The sequence below is a fragment of the Chiloscyllium plagiosum genome, unplaced genomic scaffold (assembly GCF_037043375.1).
Source record: "Chiloscyllium plagiosum isolate Xiang-an unplaced genomic scaffold, Cpla_swu_hap1 HiC_scaffold_19, whole genome shotgun sequence".
Lineage (NCBI taxonomy): Eukaryota > Metazoa > Chordata > Chondrichthyes > Orectolobiformes > Hemiscylliidae > Chiloscyllium > Chiloscyllium plagiosum.
The window spans coordinates 62,204,924-62,222,873 of NW_028270157.1; the positions used below are offsets into that span (position 1 = coordinate 62,204,924).

At 43.5% G+C, this 17,950-nt stretch overlaps 1 protein-coding gene across 3 annotated transcripts in view; it reads right to left on the bottom strand.

Annotated features, from left to right (window-relative positions):
* Positions 1–676: 676 nt before the first annotated feature.
* LOC122559501 (PDZ domain-containing RING finger protein 4) overlaps positions 677–17,950 on the bottom strand; it is a 487,868-nt gene continuing 470,594 nt past the window's right edge. For all 3 annotated transcript variants that reach the window (XM_043709045.2, XM_043709044.2, XM_043709046.2), the window contains 4 exons: positions 17,355–17,417; positions 8,003–8,104; positions 6,465–6,581; positions 677–2,902 (listed from right to left, as the gene is read on the bottom strand). In XM_043709045.2, the coding sequence (XP_043564980.2) occupies positions 1,349–2,902; positions 6,465–6,581; positions 8,003–8,104; positions 17,355–17,417 (1,836 nt within the window). In that variant the 3' untranslated portion in view covers positions 677–1,348. The remainder of the gene's footprint in view (positions 2,903–6,464; positions 6,582–8,002; positions 8,105–17,354; positions 17,418–17,950) is intronic.

Sequence of the window (17,950 nt, forward strand, 5' to 3'; positions counted from 1 at the left end):
GCCTGCATATTGATTCTGTTCTTATGAAGGCCCCCAAAATTAGCCAAATGAATGCCACAGGACTTTCACTCGCGAAATGCCTCAACTCAAATCAGCGTTTAGAACAACCCATATTGTGTGCTCCTAAGACGGCTGTTCAAACTGTGTATTCGCAGAAATGCAATTTGCTTGGATCCACGTCTAAATCCTGAGTCGGCATGCCACCACAGATGCTAAAAAGGTTGCTTGAATTGCAGATCATTGCCTGCACTCTTCTGCTCCTGCCAGCAACCACTTGGCTTGAAATAAGATTTACATAATTTGTCTCAGAGCGCACTCAGTCCGAGCACTTGACCTTAGGATGGGTGGCTTGCTTGCTACCATCTGAGTTCAGAATAATAGTTTGTTTTCTTTCTCTACTTCAAAGATTTGTTATACACAATGGCCTCATTCCAATGGCAAAGAAGATGCAGATGTGAGTCTGATTGGTGATTAAAACCCACTACACGGATTAACAAAAAAGCATGTCGCCTCTGGAAAATTCAATGCTCAAAATGTAGTAGAGCCACTATTGATTGCAGATAGTAGTCTTTAAAATAATAGTTCTCCTGAGGCCAGTTAAGCTGTTCAATGTCAACAGGAAGATATTTGGTGATGCGAGCAGGAAAAAGATTTTACAATAATGTTTACTCTGCAGTCTGTTTCTTCAAATATAAGCAATAATTTATTTTTTCATCTTCACAATAACCACATTTACCTGACTACAGCATCGATTCCGCTAGAGTACGAGTCACTCATCCACCTACACTTTACTTGGACAATACACTTTTTTTTAATTTACAGTCTCATTGTACAATACATGGCTGAACAAATGTGAAAGTTAAAAGCTTGGATGTTAATAGTTTATGCTCCACTTGGCAGCAGAGAAAGTAAAGTTATGCAAAATGCTAGCACCGCAATGCATGTGGACAAGTATGCAAAGCTATTGGAATTTGGCATTATAATTATAGTTTTAATAACACAAACATACATTACAAAAGAAACCTGGATAATGATTAATGGACTTGTAAGAAAGTCAGACTCTTAACTTACATGGGCATAATATCATATGAAATATGGCTCTTTGTTTTACAAATAACAGGACTGAAGATCATGGGGAAGATGACAGGAAGTTGCAACCTACAGACAAAGGTACCACAAATCGTAATACATTTTGTAAAAGTGATCGGTAACTGCTTGTAAAAACCGTAATCAGATTAGAAGCAGTTCTTAGATAGGAAAAAAGTGACATGCCACATTTAACGAGGCAATTGTATTCTACCACAAATCGGTAGTGTACTTTATTATTTTGTTTTAAAAAAAGTCCCTTTCACACAGTAGTAACTGACAGGAAGGAATTGTAGATTCTCGTGCCATCTGGGGACTTGGCACCATGTGTCATGAGTTCTTGGATTGTCATCCAGTTGTCAAAGATTTTCTTGTTGCGCTTCCTCATCATTTTTCTGTGGCTCAGTTCGATAATGTTGACCTCCTTTTTGCCCTCACCGCCGCTCTGGGGGTTCTCCCTGAGGCACTCCAGGCGGCTGCGCATCATGAACTCTCTGCGCCGTCGCTGCTCCTTGGCCCGCACGACGTGTTGCTTGCGCTCCTCCTTGCTCCAGTAGCGGCCCGTCTTCATCTCGCTTACGGCGTCATCATCTGTGGTCATGCCGCAGCGCTCCTCCTTGATCTTCATGGCACGCTCCTTGAGCAGGCGGTCACGCACTGGGCGCTTGGTGATGTAGCGAGTGCCATCACTGCGGATCTTGACCTTCCACTCGGCCTTGGAGTCCGCTGTGGCCTTGTGGGCATCCTTGCACATGCTCACCAAGCTCAGCTGGCTGTTGGCATACTCGACCGCTGACTTTTGCTGGATGAGCTGCATGTAGCTTTGGTAGTGCCGCGCGTGCGCAGGGATGTTGACATGTCGGTAGGGCGAGCTGTGATAGGCTGACAGGTAGGGCACGTGCTCACCACCCTCGCCGGATTTGCTTCCCTCTGTCACATGTTCCGTGTCGTCACCAGGCACGGCTGTTTCCGGTGTCTCTGAGGAGCTGCTGACGGTGGGGCTGGCCTCCGCACTGATGCGCCTGGGTGACAGCGATGACGGCGAGGCCACGGCAGCAGCCTGGACAGCTTCGATGGAGCTCCTCAGGTTCCTTTTGTTGGTGATGCTGACAATTCGCTGCAGTGAGCCGTCAGGCGAGCGGTCCACAGTCAGGGGGGTGCTGCGGCAGCTCTCAGCTGTGTTGTAGGCACTGGAGCTGTCCTTGTCTGACTTCTCCGGGTGCTCCATGATGTCGGCCAGTTTTTTCCCCCTGGGCGAGTCGATGCTGGTGTTGTAGTTCCCGAATCCACTGCCGTGGATCGACCACACGTCGCCGTATTCCTCCCTCACCGTCTGCAGCTGGTGGGCCTGCATGATGTTCTGGCACTCCAACTCGATATTCCTTAGCTCCTCATTGAGCATCTCCAGCTCCCGGTCCACCACCTCTTGCTGCCTCCTGCCACACTGGATTGTGCTGGTGGAGTAGTAGAGGTCAAACTGGCTTCGATTGCTCATCTTGCACTTGAGCTCCAGGAGCTCCTTGAACCGCTCGCATTCTTCATCCTGGGTGCCCACAAAATCAGAGTCATTGTATTCCCCCGAGATGAAGCTCTCGTTGCACTGGATCTCACTGCTGCCCAGGGTATCCTGGCTGTAGCCCAGGTCCCCCTGACTTTGCAGCGAGGTGCTGTTCTGCTCCTCTCCAAGGATCTCCTGTTCCGAACTCTCATCATTCCTCACACTGTCGTCTGTGCGGCCGAGCCCGCTGTCCTTCTCGTGGTTATTTGAAGAGGTAGTTGCAGTATCGGTCGTCCCACCATCTTCTTCATGTTTTTTCTGTGTTGATTGAAAATAAGTTAGTTCGGGTGCAGAATGGCCTGGATAATCAGGTTATAATACATTTTAAATCAAAATCATACTCACAAAATCCCAAACAAATTAGCATATGGTGTGATCAACAGTGTAGAACAATGGTTGTCGACTATTTACAATCTATATCAATGAATTTGATGCAGGGATAGAGAGCACTCTAGGTAGATTTACATTGTCACTAAAATAGGTGGGAAATTAAAATGTAACCGGAAAGTTTAGGTGAATGAGTCAAATTTGGCAGATGAAGTTGAAGTAGGTAAGTGTGAGATTATCCATTTAGGTTGTAAGAATACAAAGGCACTGTATTATCTTAATGCACAGAAATTTCAGGGTGTTTTGGAATGAGAAGGATCTGAGTATCTTGTGCATGAATCACAAACTAGTGAGCAGGTAATAAAGACAAATTCAAGTTTGGCATTTATTGCTCATGGAAATAGAGAACAGTCATTGTAACTGTACAAGGCACTGGTCACACTCAACCTGGAGTATTGTGTACACTTTTGGTCCATTTACTTGAGGAGGAATGTAGTAATGTTGGAGGTAGTTCAGAGGAGGCTGTCTAGATTGGTCTCATGAGGAGGAGTTTGTCTTGTGAAGAGATTCAGTAGTTTAGGCCTATACTCTCTCGAGTTTAGAAGAATGACATCAAATGGAGGTTTTCCAAAAAATTATGCTAAAGGATATGCGTAAAGTAGACCGAGGCTATTCCCTTGGAGCAAAGATCAGTTTTAGGATAAGGAGCAGCAAATTTAAAACAGATAAGGAGAAATCACTTATCTTAAAGGATCCAAGAATCTGCAAAATTCACTAATCAGAATTAATGGATGCTGGGTAATTGAGAAAAATGAGGAGAGAGACACACAGATTGTTAATTAACAATGAGTTGAAGGGTTATGGAGAGTGGGCAAAAAAAGTGGGGTCGAGTCTGAGAAGAGATCAGCAATGGTTGTATCAAATGGTAGAAGCAGGCTTGAGTGGCTGGAATGCCTTCTCCGGCTCTAAGTTCTTTTTAGTTCTTATTGAAAACTGCAATTGTTAGAGGGATCAGCATGGTTAATGCAGACAGGGTAGTCCCTTGTGGGTGAGTTTATGAGCAGAGGGAATAATATCAGAGCAAAGAGTCACCCATTTAAAACAGAAGAGGAATTCTTTGCCTCAAGAGAGTGCAGAATTCTTCACTGCAGAGGGCTTTCAATGCTGAATCATTTCTTTGTTTGAAAGTTGAGTGACAGATTCCTACTCGGGAAGAAATCAAGTGTTATGGGGATGAGGCAGGAAAGAGAAGTCGAAGATCGTCAGATGTGCCAAGATCTTATTGAATAGCAATGAAGACTTGACGGGCAAAATGCCTACTTTTGCTCCAAAGCCCGTTCAAGTGCTTGCTAAATGTAGCAGATGTTGATAACTTGGGAGCATTAAGCATCTGCCTTGTACACCATAGTTCCTTGAAGCAGCAACCTCAAGAGTATTTGCATTAATACAGTGGTTCATCACACATCAAAGAACCCTAATGCCATTCACAGTTAATGCTGAACCTGCCCATTCCTCTGTCTGATCATAAATCCTTTCAATGGTTGGACGTCTGTCCCCTGGTAACAGAATCTTCTGCAACTGCAAACATTTCAGCAGAAAAATTTTCATGTTCTCAATTACATTTGTGGCCTTTATCTACGAGCTGTGACAGCCAAAGTTTTTGGATGAATTTTTATCAACGAGGAAGACTTGAATAGGGTAAAGATGGACAAGTGAACGAGGCAACTATTTGGGAGATGGAATTTTTCCCAATGGAAGTAAGAAGGATGCAGAATAAATCAAAGAAACAAGTAAACCTTTAAAGGAAACAGTAAATTTTTAAAAAGGTGCAGCAGAGAGAAATCTTGTTTCTGGATTAGTGGTGCTGGAAGAGCACAGCAGTTCAGGCAGCATCCAAGGAGCAGAAAAATCGACGTTTCGGGCAAAAGCCCTTCATCAGGAATAAAGCCTGATGAAGGGCTTTTGCTCAAAACGTCGATTTTATTGCTCCTCGGATGCTGCCTAAACCGCTGTGCTCTTCCAGCACCACTAATCCAGAATCTGGTTTCCAGCATCTGCAGTCATTGTTTTTACCTAGAGAGAAATCTTGTGCTGTCTGTGCAAGTCTTAACAGCAAAGGGAAGAATAAGTAAGACCGTAATGTAATCTCAGGATAATTGATTTAATCAATGCAAATATGAAGCAACAATGAATCATTAATGTCATTCAGTTATTCCAGGCCTACTCTGAGAAGATATTAATGTAGGTGCAGGGATTTACTGGAAAGGTACTTGTACTTGTGATGAGGGGCTTCAGTTAAGTGAAGACAGCAGGAAAGTTGGCAACAGAAACAGAAATTGCTGGAAAGACTGAGCCGGTCTGGCAGCATCTGTGGAGAGAAACCAGAGTTAATGTTTTGGGTCCACTGACCCTTCAACAGAACAAAAAGTTGGGATGGTTTTCCTTAAATCAGGGAAGGTTAGTGGGAAATTTAGTGGTGGCGAAACAGCTGTGGAATGATCAAATGATGATCATATGATCATCAGAGAAGTGAACTGGTTTTAGCTGACTGAAGGGCTTTACTAATGCTCAGGTCAAATAGGGATCACTGCCAGTTAGAAAAATCCAGTGCCAGTTAGAAGTGAGACCATTGGGATGTATGGAATATGAGAACAATTGTGGACATCAGATTACTGGCTTCCTGGTTCATTCTCAATATGGTCAAGTTTGGCACCAGTCCGAACAACATAATGATAAGCAATGGATGAACTGATTCCATTTGATAATCCAGTGTTTGGCAACTATTAGCTAATGGCAGTGGGTAATCTGCTACCTACAGGACTATTCCTTGCTTGAGCACTCTTGTCTATTACAGGTTGAAAAGCTTAAATCAAAGCTTTGCTGCTGATATATTAGGAAATTGGGGAAAATTTTATGGCAGTATGGTAGTAAGGTCTTAACAAATTAAGTGTGACAGTCTCAAGCTGGATATTAAGAACTGGACTCCTGACATTCACCTCTAACACAGACACAAATTCAGAGTCCAAAAGGGGTTGGGCAGTAAATACAAACGCCACATTGAAGTGTGGATGACTCCCGAGTTATGGATTGAAGAATACAGAATGGGGTGACTCTAGTTAGTATGGGTAAAGGGTGGGAGCATTGAGACTGTATTTGTTCCTTTCCCAGAATGGACAATAGGCTGAAAGGCTTGTACCTGTACTGTAACTTTTCCATGGTTCCACAAATCAGTGCAGAAACAAAATACATTCCAGATGAGGTAAACAAATTTGACAACGAACGAAAAAGGTTAGAGAATTCTCAATGAAAAAGCACAAGTATGGCAGGACTGTGTTGATTGATTTTCTTCATTTCTAACAGCTTTGTGTCAACTAGCTGTTTTTTAATAAAGTGGTTCTGAAGGGCAAAATATGCGAATGTCACTTAGTGCAGTGTAAACATTTTCCATGAGCAAGTATCAGATGAGAACCTGTTAAGCTGTCATGAATTTTACCTGCTCAAGTGTGGTAGCTGTGAACTGCATTGCCTGATTGTGTTGCTGTTCCAACATATCCATATGAAGCTCATCAAGAAATTCATTCCGGTCATCATCAAGCCATCCTTCATCCAACTGGCAGAAACGGGGAAGAGACAGGGTGTTACAAAAAAGGGCATGAGGGCACGCTCCAGTCACATAATACTGACTCTCTACCATGAAACAATCTTACATTGCTGTCCCGTGCACCGTAACAAGTGCCATAAATGCATTGCATGATGAAACCTGCAGATTCAACTGTTCCTCTGGTATATTCTAGCTGCCACCAAAAACATTGACAAAACCCCCCGCCCACACTTTCTAAACCTCGAGATTTGCACTTATATCGCTTTCCATAACTCTAGACATTGCACAAGCAATGTGCAGATATTGCAAAATGAAAGGATGCACTAAGTGCAGTTTAACATTCTAGCTCATCATTGCAAATCCCAATGGAACCCGACATTGTACTTCATTCTAAGTACCAATTCAGGTGGATAATGGACTCATTTAGGGCCATGGGATCCTCATATTTAAAAAGAAATCCTGCAAAGGATACAGGTGGAGACATAAAATACACCAAGAATCATAGAATCCCTACAGTGTGGAAACAGGCCCTTCGGCCTAACAAATCCATACCGACCCTCCGAAGAGTAACCCACTCAGACCCACTCACCTATCCTATTATTTACGGCTGACTAATGCACCTAATCTGTACATCACTCAACACTATGGGCAATTTGGCATGGTCAATCCACCTAACCCTGCACATCTTTGGATTGTGGGAGGAAACCGGAGGACCTGGCGGAAAATCACGCAGACATAGAGAGAATGTGGAAACTGCACACAGACAGTCGGAATTGAACCCGGGACCCTGGCACTGTGAGGCAGCAGTGCTGGCCACTGAACTTTCACTCAAAACCTCATTTAAGCCAAAGATGATGTATTCTCTCACTTTCATTCTGACATAACAATATAATTTGGCAATCGCTGCAAGTTTCACTGCTGGTCTTGATGGTGCTTCTACAACCTTTCAAACTACTCGCAGACTCATCACATTGATGAAAATTTGACAGACGCCTATCCTCGACCACATGGAGGAGTCGTCAACACGACACTTCTAGTATCACCTTGATTCCAACTGTCCACACTGGCTATGGACGGCAAGAGAGAACAACCAATCTAATAAAAACCTGGGTTCATGCATTAGTACCACTTCAATCTCTGCGGTACACTGTCCATGAGTAATCCAAGCGGACATGTAGAAATGTAGTGCTGAATGTTAACGCCTCCACAATGCCTAACCTGCAGCCGATACTCGGCTGAAAAACATGTCATCAAGCCCAGTTAACTGAAGGCTCCTTCCTGATATCTCATGGCATCATAATGACCTGTTATGTTCACTTCAATGTCAAATGTGAAAGATGTCTCTTGTCGAGAAACTCTCCACGACCATTCCAACATGTGAAAGACTCCCTCCACACAGCAAGCTAATTTGTTCTCAATGCAATACTTGCCTGAATCTCTGGTCTGGCAACCAGCAACAGAATGTTCCTGCTTTCCTCGCTGGACAGTAAGGCCACGGCCTCCTCCCGATCTTGAACGTCCTTCCCATTTATCTGCGAGAAACAAACAAATCGTCAAGACAAAAAGGCAGCTGTTGCTCTCACACTGTTGACGGTTGACATTGGACAATGCAAATGACAACTCATCTCGGTTAAGAATTCACATAGCTTTCCACTTTGTGACCAAAGCAACTGACACCAATCGATTAGGAACCCTCTGCACAGCATTGCTATCAATAGACAAAGGAATCCTGACGTCAAAAGAAGCCTTAATGTTCATCAATGCCTAACATGTGCTCCATCGACCGACAGATAACCACCAACTCCAATCATTGACACACGACATGTGCCGTTCACCTCCCTTCCCTTTAGAGATAATGGATGCGTCCGTCGCAGGTTACACTGCTGCAATTAGCATCAGCCAACCCCCACTTGGACGGGGAAGGAGGCTGCGAAGAAACATAATGCTGCCTGGTCTCACGACAGCAGCTGCATCGCTAGCAGACCCCACGACTACTTTACACTGTTGACACCGAACCACAACGTCATTGTTTGGGTTAAAACACAAACGTTGTTTGGACAAAGGCTCACTCACAATGCACCTTTTCACTACGCAGGAAGAAACAACTTGTTAAATAAAATTTGAAACACTGGAACTTTTTCAAAACAGATCCCAAAAGGTAATTCACGCAAAAACTGAGGAGGTTATCTTGTTAATACTTACATATCAGTACTTCCAAATATCAGTAGCGACAAAAATGGTGAAGCTTCTTCAATGTACCAGACCCACCAGAACACTTAATGGACTGTCTTCCTATGCTCCTGCTTACCAAAACAAGATATGTCCCCATATACTCCTGCAATTTCATTAACAGCAGGTCAAAGTATTATCAAATTTAGCCCAGATTCAACTAGAAAGCTTGCCCTGCATTAAAGCAGCCCTTGAATCTCCAATACACCTGACTGGATGCCATACAGTTGTCACTGATTTAATCTCTTTATGCTCTGCTGAATTGACTCAAACAACTGCCTGACATGTGGGACTGCCTTAAAACGAGTCACTCCCATGTTACCAGCAAGACGTGACTGCTTCTACTAGGCGTACACAAAATGGTCTTGACAGGAAACCTAACCTCTTTATTTCTCACCTGAATCAGATATTGTGCACATGTATACCCTTCAACTTTTCCAAATTGTAAACAAATAAAAATAATCCTTCACTAACACTACAATTGCATACTTTTGTTCACAGTTTGCGCTACTCTCCCCAATAAACCCACTCCACCCACCCCCCAAACCCGTAGTATCTTCCCCTACAACCTAATAGATGCAAAGCCTGCTGGCATAGTACCTCTATCACCTCCATCCAAGGCCCCAAACAGTCCTTCCAGGTGAGACAGAGGTACACCTGCCTCTCCTCCAACCTAATTTACTGTATCCGGTGCTCCCAATGAGGTCTTCTCTACATCAGACCAAATGTAAACTCAGGGCACGTTTCCCGAAGCATTTCAGCCAGGCCTGCAGGGGCCAACCTGACCTCCCAGTCACTGCCCATTTTAATTCCTTTTCCCATTCCCTCTCTGACAAGACCATCCGCGGCCTCCTCCATTGCTGCAGCGAATCAGACCGCAAATTGGAGTAACAACACCTCATCTTCCACCTGAACAGCCTACAGACTGAAGGAGTCAACATTGAGATCTCCAATTTCAAGTAACCTCCCTTCCCATCCCCGACTCCCTTTCCAGCTCCTCTCCTTCCTTCCATTCCTCTGATGGATCCTTCCTTCCAGCTACCAAACTGATTCATTCCTCCTATCGACCAACCAGATTGAACCCTCTGCCTGTGTTCACCTATCCCTACCTCACTACCCCTCTGCCCCAATCCCCCCCCACCCCCACCACCTCCCCCCCGCCTTAATCTGCAGCTCCCCTTACATCCACCCCCAGTCCCGAAGAAGGGCTATACTGGAAACGTTGACTTCTCCACCTCCAGATGCTGCCTGGCTTGCTGTGTTTTTCCAGCCCCCTGCTTGTCTACTTTGGATTCCACCATCTGTAGTTTCTTTGTCTCTAACTGAGTTATGAAATGAAGACAATATTTGCATCACCCCAGATCGAGTACACAAACAACACAAACCAAAAGCTCTGATGACACCAACTCTCCTGTAACGCTGAAGCTCAAGTGTGACCACAACTGTACCAACATGTTGTTGAAAAACTGATCCACCTGCCAAATGCAATTCTCCTATTCCATCTAATCGTAAATAAATCACGCAATCAGCCAAGAAAATGACTATATACTTTCTGTTCAGGCTGAAATAAAACTGTGGGCTGTATTCCCGATAACATTGAGAACTTTCAAAATCAATCTCAAATTTCACCACCCTTCGCAGTCATGTGACTCAAACAAACACACAAGGATTTCCATCAAATCCATAAAAAATCACTTTCTCCGTTTTAAAACACTACTGCAACTAATTTCGCAGTTCCAAAGAGTCTGTCCGCGATCGTCACTTCAAATATTGCACACTCACTTCACTTGATACAAATTATAAACTTCTGCTGATGTAGTCACCATTACTGAACCAATTGGGAGGAAGGCTCTCAAATAAAACATCACACCCAACGGCAGGAAGAGACATTAGGCCAACTGCCGACTTCATTAGAGAGATGCACACATTAACAATTTTTTTAAAAATGACATACGTTTACAAAGGGAATTTCACAGATTGGGGCCTCGATGAGCAGATGAAGAATGGACCACGTATTGCTCTCTGATGTCATGCAAGAATGAACAGAGGTTTGATTTGAAGAAATGTTGCAGATCTGAGTATTTTGGCTGAACAACATTTTACACATTGTGATACAAGATGTTAACTCCTTGAATTTGCCCATATCTCTCTTTGTATCACTGACATTCCCACCAGCACTGCTATTCCACCCCCAAACACCAGACAGACATTGTTGGTGACTTTTTAATTGCTCATTTATTCCAATAAATGAGCAGCTTCAATGTCCAGATTCAAATGATCTGCATTATTGAGAAGTCAATACACATTTCCCTAGTAAAATTGGAGAACATTACTGACAATAAACAACTCGTCGCTTTCTGTTTCATTTCTACATCCACACTTTTTGCCTTTGCAGTTGAAGTGAGAATTCTTCAACTCCACTGTTATATAGGTGGGAAAGCATTTCCCTATCCTTGAAAGTCCAAAACCTAATTTGAAGTTTGCTCCATTCCACTCTGAATTCGCCCACAACAACACGTCTCTGCTCTACTCTATCAAAACTATTTTGCCCTTCACATACCTTGGCTGCATCATTTCAAGGTCTTCATCCATTCAGATGCACACAATTTACAACAGTAGACTTACACAGTGCCTTGCCTGTTTGAAACACTTACTGCTCTTTTGCACTTCTTACTGAACTACAAGTTTTTTAATTTCAACTATACATGCACAACCGTATTCTAAATGGAATATTTGTCTGGGCTGAATTGGAATTCTGAAAGCGAGCACACTTGCTTCAAGGTATTGCATCCCACGTTAGAAAATTCCACTGATACTTTTGCCAGTTAGCATAACCTTTAGTCTGTGATGTTCACAGAGACTTTGTAGTTACTGTACCAATTACCCTGTGCCTCCGGCAAAGAAATCAAAGAACCAAAAGAAAGGTGACTGAAGAACAGTGAAATTCACAATGATCTTGGAGGAACCTGTCTGGGAGAGGTCACAGCACAGAAACAGATAAGTGGATTTTAAGCGTGGCCTTAAAATACGTCTGCAGTAGCGAGTACAGTGGGTTCTATGTTTTATTAAGCAACGTCCCTTGATTAAACTTAAAATATAAGCCGTATGTATTAATTTAACCTGGTGTTTTGTAGGGGAATAAGACAGTGCTATTTTCTGGGTCTGTAGATTGAAAGAAGCAAAAATGGCCTTTAGTAGAGTGGTATGCTTTTCTTGTCAGATGTGGGAATTTAGGGAGAGTTTATGGGTTACTGAGGATTATATCTGCAATAAATGCCTTTGGTTGCAAATCCTATTGGATCAAATGGATTGGTTGGAGAGGCAGTTAGAGGCAATCATGAATTTACAAGAGTAAGGGGATGTGAAGGATGGCAGTTATAGGAAGGGGGGAAAGTCTCAGATACAGTCACATAGATGTGTTAACTCCAGGAAAGGTAAGAGAGGTGGGCAGGTAGTGCAGGAGTCTTCCGTGGCTATTCCCATTTCAAACAAGTATGCTGTTTAGGAAAATGTAAGAGGTGATGGATTCTCAGGGGCACACAGCACGAACAGCCAAGTTTCTGGTATCGAGACTGGCTGTAATGTAATGAGAGGTACATCGGGTTCCAAGCAATCAATTGTGTTAGGGGACTCTCTAGTCCGAGGTACAGACAGATGTTTGTGTGGCCAGCAGCGAAAAATCAGAATGGTGTGTTGCTTCCCTGGTGCCAGGATCAAGGATGTCTCAAGAGGGAGAGGGGCCAGCAGGAGGTTATTGTACACATTGGAACCAATGATATAGGAAGGGAAAAGGTTGAGATTCTGATGGGAAATTACTGAGAGTTCGGCAAGAAATTAAAAAGGAGGGCCTCGAGAGTAGTAATATCTGGATTACTCCCGGTGCTAAGCTAGTGAGGGCAGGAATAGGAAGACAGAGCAGATGAATTCATGGCTGAGGAGCTGGTGTACGGGAGAAGGATTCACATTTTTGGATCATTGGAATCTCTTTTGGGGTAGAAGTGACCTGTACAAGAAGGGCAGATTGCACCTAAATTGGAAGGGGACTAATATACTGGCAGGGAGATTTGCTAGAGTTGCTCTAGAGCATTTAAACTAGTAAAGTGGGGGGGGGGGGGGGGGGGGGGGGGTGAGAGAGAACACAGGGAGATAGTGAGGAAAGTTTCATTCTGAGACTTGTCGAGAACAAAGGTGAGTCAAACAGTCAGGGCAGGCAGGGACAAAGCAGAGAACAAGGTAGGTCTGATAAACTAAACTATTTCAATGCAAGGGGCCTAACAGGAAAGGCAGATGAACTCAGGGCATGGTTAGGAACATGGGACTGGGATAACATAGCAATTACAGAAACATGGCTCAGAGATGGGCAGGACTGGCAGCTTAATGCTCCAGGGTACAAATGCTACAAGGAGGACAGAAAGGGAGGCAAGACAGGAGGGGGAGTGGCATTTTTGATAAGGGATAGCATTATGGCAGTATTGAGGGAGGATATTCCCGGAAATACATTCAGGGAAGTTATTTGGGTGCAACTGAAGAAGAAAGGGATGACACCTTATTGGGATTGTATTATAGACCCCCCAATAGTCAGAGGGAAATTGCGAAACAAATTTGTAAGGAGATCTCAGCTATCTGTAAGAATAATAGGGTGGTTATGGTAGGAGCTTTTAACTTTCCAAACATAGACTGGGACTGCCATAGGGTTAAGGGTTTAGTTGGAGAGGAATTTGTTAAGTGTGTACAAGAAAATTTTCTGATTCAGTATGTGGATGTACCAATTACAGAAGGTGCAAAACTCTTGGGAAATAAGGTAGGGCAAGTGACTGAGGTGTCAGTGGGGCCAGCGACCCTAATTCTATTAGTTTTAAAACAGTGATGGAAAAGGATAGACCAGATCTAAAAGTTGAAGTTCTAAATTGGAAAAAGGTCAATTTTGACGGTATTAGGCAAGAACTTTCAAAAGCTGATTGCGGACAGATGTTCGCCGGTAAAGGAACGGCTGGAAAATGGAAAGCCTTCAGAAATGAGATAACGAGAATCCAGAGAAAGTATATTCCTGTTAGGGTGAAAGGAAAGACTGGTAGGTATAGGTAATGCTGGATGTCTAAGCAAATTGAGGATGTGGTTAAGAAAAAGAAGGAAGCATATGTCAGGTATAGACAGGATAGATCGAGTGAATCCTTAGAAGAGTATAAAGGCAGTAGAAGTATGCTTAAGAAAGAAATCAGGAGGGCAAAAAGTGGACATGAGATAGCTTTGGCAAATAGAATTAAGGAGAATCCAAAGGGTTTTACAAATACATTAAGGACAAAAGGGTAACTAGGGAGAGAATAGGGCCCTCAAAGATCAGCAAGGCGGCCTTCGTGTGGGGCTGTAGGAGATGGGGCAGATACTAAGAGTATTTTGCATCAGTATTTACTATGGAAAGGGACATGGCAGATATAGAATGTAAGGAATTGGATGGTGACATCTTGAAAAATATCCATATTGCAGAGGAACAAATGCTGGATGTCTTGAAACGCATAATAATGGATATATCCAGAGGACCTGATCAGGTGTACCCTAGAACTCTGTGGGAAGCTAGGGAAGTGATTGCTGGGTCTCTTGCTGAAATATGTGTATCATCGATAGTCACAAGTGAAGTGCTAGAAGACTGGAGGTTGGCTAACATAGTGCCACTGTTTAAGAAGGGTGGTAAGAACAAACCAGGGAACTATAGACCAGATCGTTGGTGAACAAGTTGTTGGAGGGAATCCTGAGGGACAGGATGTAAATGTATTTGGAAAGGCAAGGACTGATTAGGGATAATCAACATGGCTTTATGCATGGGAAATCATGTCTCACAAACTTGATTGAGTTTTTTGAAGAAGTAACAAAGAGGATTGATGAGGGCAGAGCGGTAGATGTGATCTATTTGGACTTTAGTAAGGCGTTCAACAAAGTTCCCCATGGGAGGCTGATGAGCAAGGTTAGATCTCATGGAATACAGGAAGAACTTGTCATTTGGATACAGAACTGGCTCAAAGGTAGAAGACAGAGGGTGGTGGTGGAGGGTTGTTTTTCAGACTGGAGGCCTGTGACCAGCGGAGTGCCACAAGGATCGGTGCTGGGTCCACTACTTTTCATCATTTATATAAATGATTTAGATGTGAGCATAAGAGGTATAGTTAGTAAGTTTGCAGATGACACCAAAATTGGAGGTGTAGTGGACAGCGAAGAAAGTTCCCTCAGCTTACAATGGGATCTTAATCAGATGGACCAGTGGGCTGAGCAGTGAGATGGAGGTTAATTTCGATAGATGTGAGGTTCTGCATTTTGGGAAAGCAAATCTCAGCAGGACTTATACACTTAATGATAAGGTTTGCAGGAGTGTTGCTGAACAAAGAGACCTTGGAGTGCAAGTTCACAGCTCTTTGAAAGTGGAGTCGCAGGTCGAAAGGATAGTGAAAAGGGCATTTGGTATGCTTTTCCTTTATTAGTCAGAGTATTGAGTACAGGAGTTGGGAGGTCATGTTGCGGCTATACAGGACATTGGTTAGGCCACTGTTGGAATACTGCATGTAATTCTGGTCTCCTTTCTATCGGAAAGATGTTGTGTAACTTGAAAGGGTTCAGAAAAGATTTACAAGGATGTTGCCAGGGTTAGAGGATTTGAGCTATAAGGGGAGGTTGAATAGGCTAGGGCTGTTTTCCCTGGAGCGTCAGACGCTGAGGGGTGACTTTATAGAGGTTTATAAAATCATGAGAGGCACAGATAGGATAAATAGACAAAGTCTTTTCCCTGGGGTCAGGAGGTCCAGAACTAGAGGGCATAGGTTTAAAGTGAGAGGGGAAAGAAAGAAATGAGACCTAAGGGGCAACTATTTCACACAGAGGGTGGTACGTGTATGGAATGAGCTGCCAGAGGAAGTGGTGGAGGCTAGTACAACTGCAACATTTAAAAGGCATCTGGATGGGTATATGAACAGGAAGGGTTTGAAGGGATATGTGCCTGGTGCTGGCAGGTGGGATTGGGTTGGGATATCTGGTCGGCATGGAGAGTTGGACTGAAGGGTCTGTTTCCATGCTGTACTCTAATAGAAATTCCTGGCAAGGCAAAGGAACGTCTCAATGAATTCTGTGGATTGCATGTTTTGAATGTGTTTTGTAACTTTATTTCTTACTGTTTGCAAAAATACATTTCTGTTTCATAAAATGGGATTAAACTTGTAATAGGTAAAGCCATGAGTCGATAGTTAATTGCTCTTTACGTGTATTAAAATGTACTTATTTCTGATAACCCCCCCAGCTTCAGAGGTGTGGAATAATGTGAGCAATTTCTGTAGACGTGATTCCACCACACAGGTGATTCAGGAATGCTACGGGTTTAGATCACGTTCTTACCTTTTGCTGTGATCCCAGACTAGCAGGGCGCGGTGATCACTTCACTTTCCCAACTATGTTGTGACATCCCTAACGACAATACTCACAGTGTCTTTGCTGAACAAAAATCTCTCATCCCCTGTGTCACATCAGAAAAAGTGCTCAGCATTTTCAAAAATCTTTGCATCCTTTGCTGATGCCTAGCCAGCACAGATGTTGGTATAACCTCTTAGCACCTGTACACTTACACCGTGATAGAGAATACTCAGGAGGCCAAATATTTTCTTGACACTTTATCAACTGCTTCTACCTACTTTACACACTGCTCTGCATGAGATCCAGATTCTCCTTAACGTCACTCCACTTCGTAAACCCAACTATCGTTATTCCAACATACAGTACTTCAAAATACAGCGACAACTTTCTTCTACCACATGCCACTTCGTCAGCCTTGTGCTATGCTTCTCAATTCTGCAACTGTTCTCCTCGCTCCTTGTTACATTTTCATATTTTGTTAGCACAAGGTTCAATGGCATAGGATACACTGTGCTCTGGTCCTGACATGGTCTTCATCAGCAGTAGACAGTGGGGATAAAGTACCTCATTCCAGGTACACCTTGTCAAGTTCTGAAATCAGTTGCATGCATAAAATTGACCAAATGGTCAGGACACATTAGGAAATACACATCTTCAGGTTTGAAAGGATAGATATACATAACTGGCAATCTTACACAATGTTGTGAGTAAAAAGGTTCATAAAAGAATGAACACCCAATGATTCCCACTCCAATAAAGCAGCTATTACGTGACAACTGTTTCTAGTTATTTTGAACATTTCATTTTGGTACAGGTCCAAGTTATTTAGGAGGATCCAATCTGATGGTTGCTATAGTGATTACAGCCTGAGCTACTCGCCTCAACATTGTAAAGCACCAGCTGCGGTATTGTATTTAATGCACAAAACTAGGAGACATCCCGATGGAATTAAAGCGACCCTGAGCTTATCGCTCACGTGCAGCATTGCATTCAGTTGTATATGTCAGGAATGACCCTCAAAGGCAGTCACTTGCTCGCTGATCTCTCTCTTTTAGGGTCACTCATGTTATGGTCAGCCTTTCTTCCTCAGTCTCACCCACAGGGGCTGTGAGATTTCCCTCACACCAACATTTCCCTCACACCAACGTTTCCACCTAGACTTACTTGAACGATCCGATCGCCCTCTCTGATACGCCCATCTTTCGCCGCGATGCTGTTTGGGTCGACCTGGAGAAATGAAAGAAATGATTAAGGTTAAGCGAATGAGCAGAGAATTTGACAAACGATTAAAAGCAGCCATCTAAAGCAAGCAATCGAAGATGAATGCAGTTAGATTAGATTCCCTACAGTATGGAAACAGGCCCTTCGGCCCAACAAGTCCACACCAACCCTCTGAAGAGTAACTCACCCAAATCCACTCCCCTACCCTATGGCTAATGCACCTAACACTATGGGCAATTTAGCATGGCCAATTCACCTGACCTACACATCTTTGGATTGTGGGAGGAAACCGGAGCACCCAGAGGAAACCCATGCAGACACGAGGAGAATGTGCAAATTCCACACAGACAGTCGCCCAGGATGGGAATCAAATCGGGTCCCTGGCGCTGTGAGGCAGCAATGCTAACCACTGAGCCACCGTGCCACCCAGTTATTGAATCTGATTTGATGGCAGAATAGGTTCAGGGGACCAAACGATGAGTTTGTGTGCTGACAATCAACAAACTTATACGCTTCAGTGCCATTTCTGCAAAACTCAA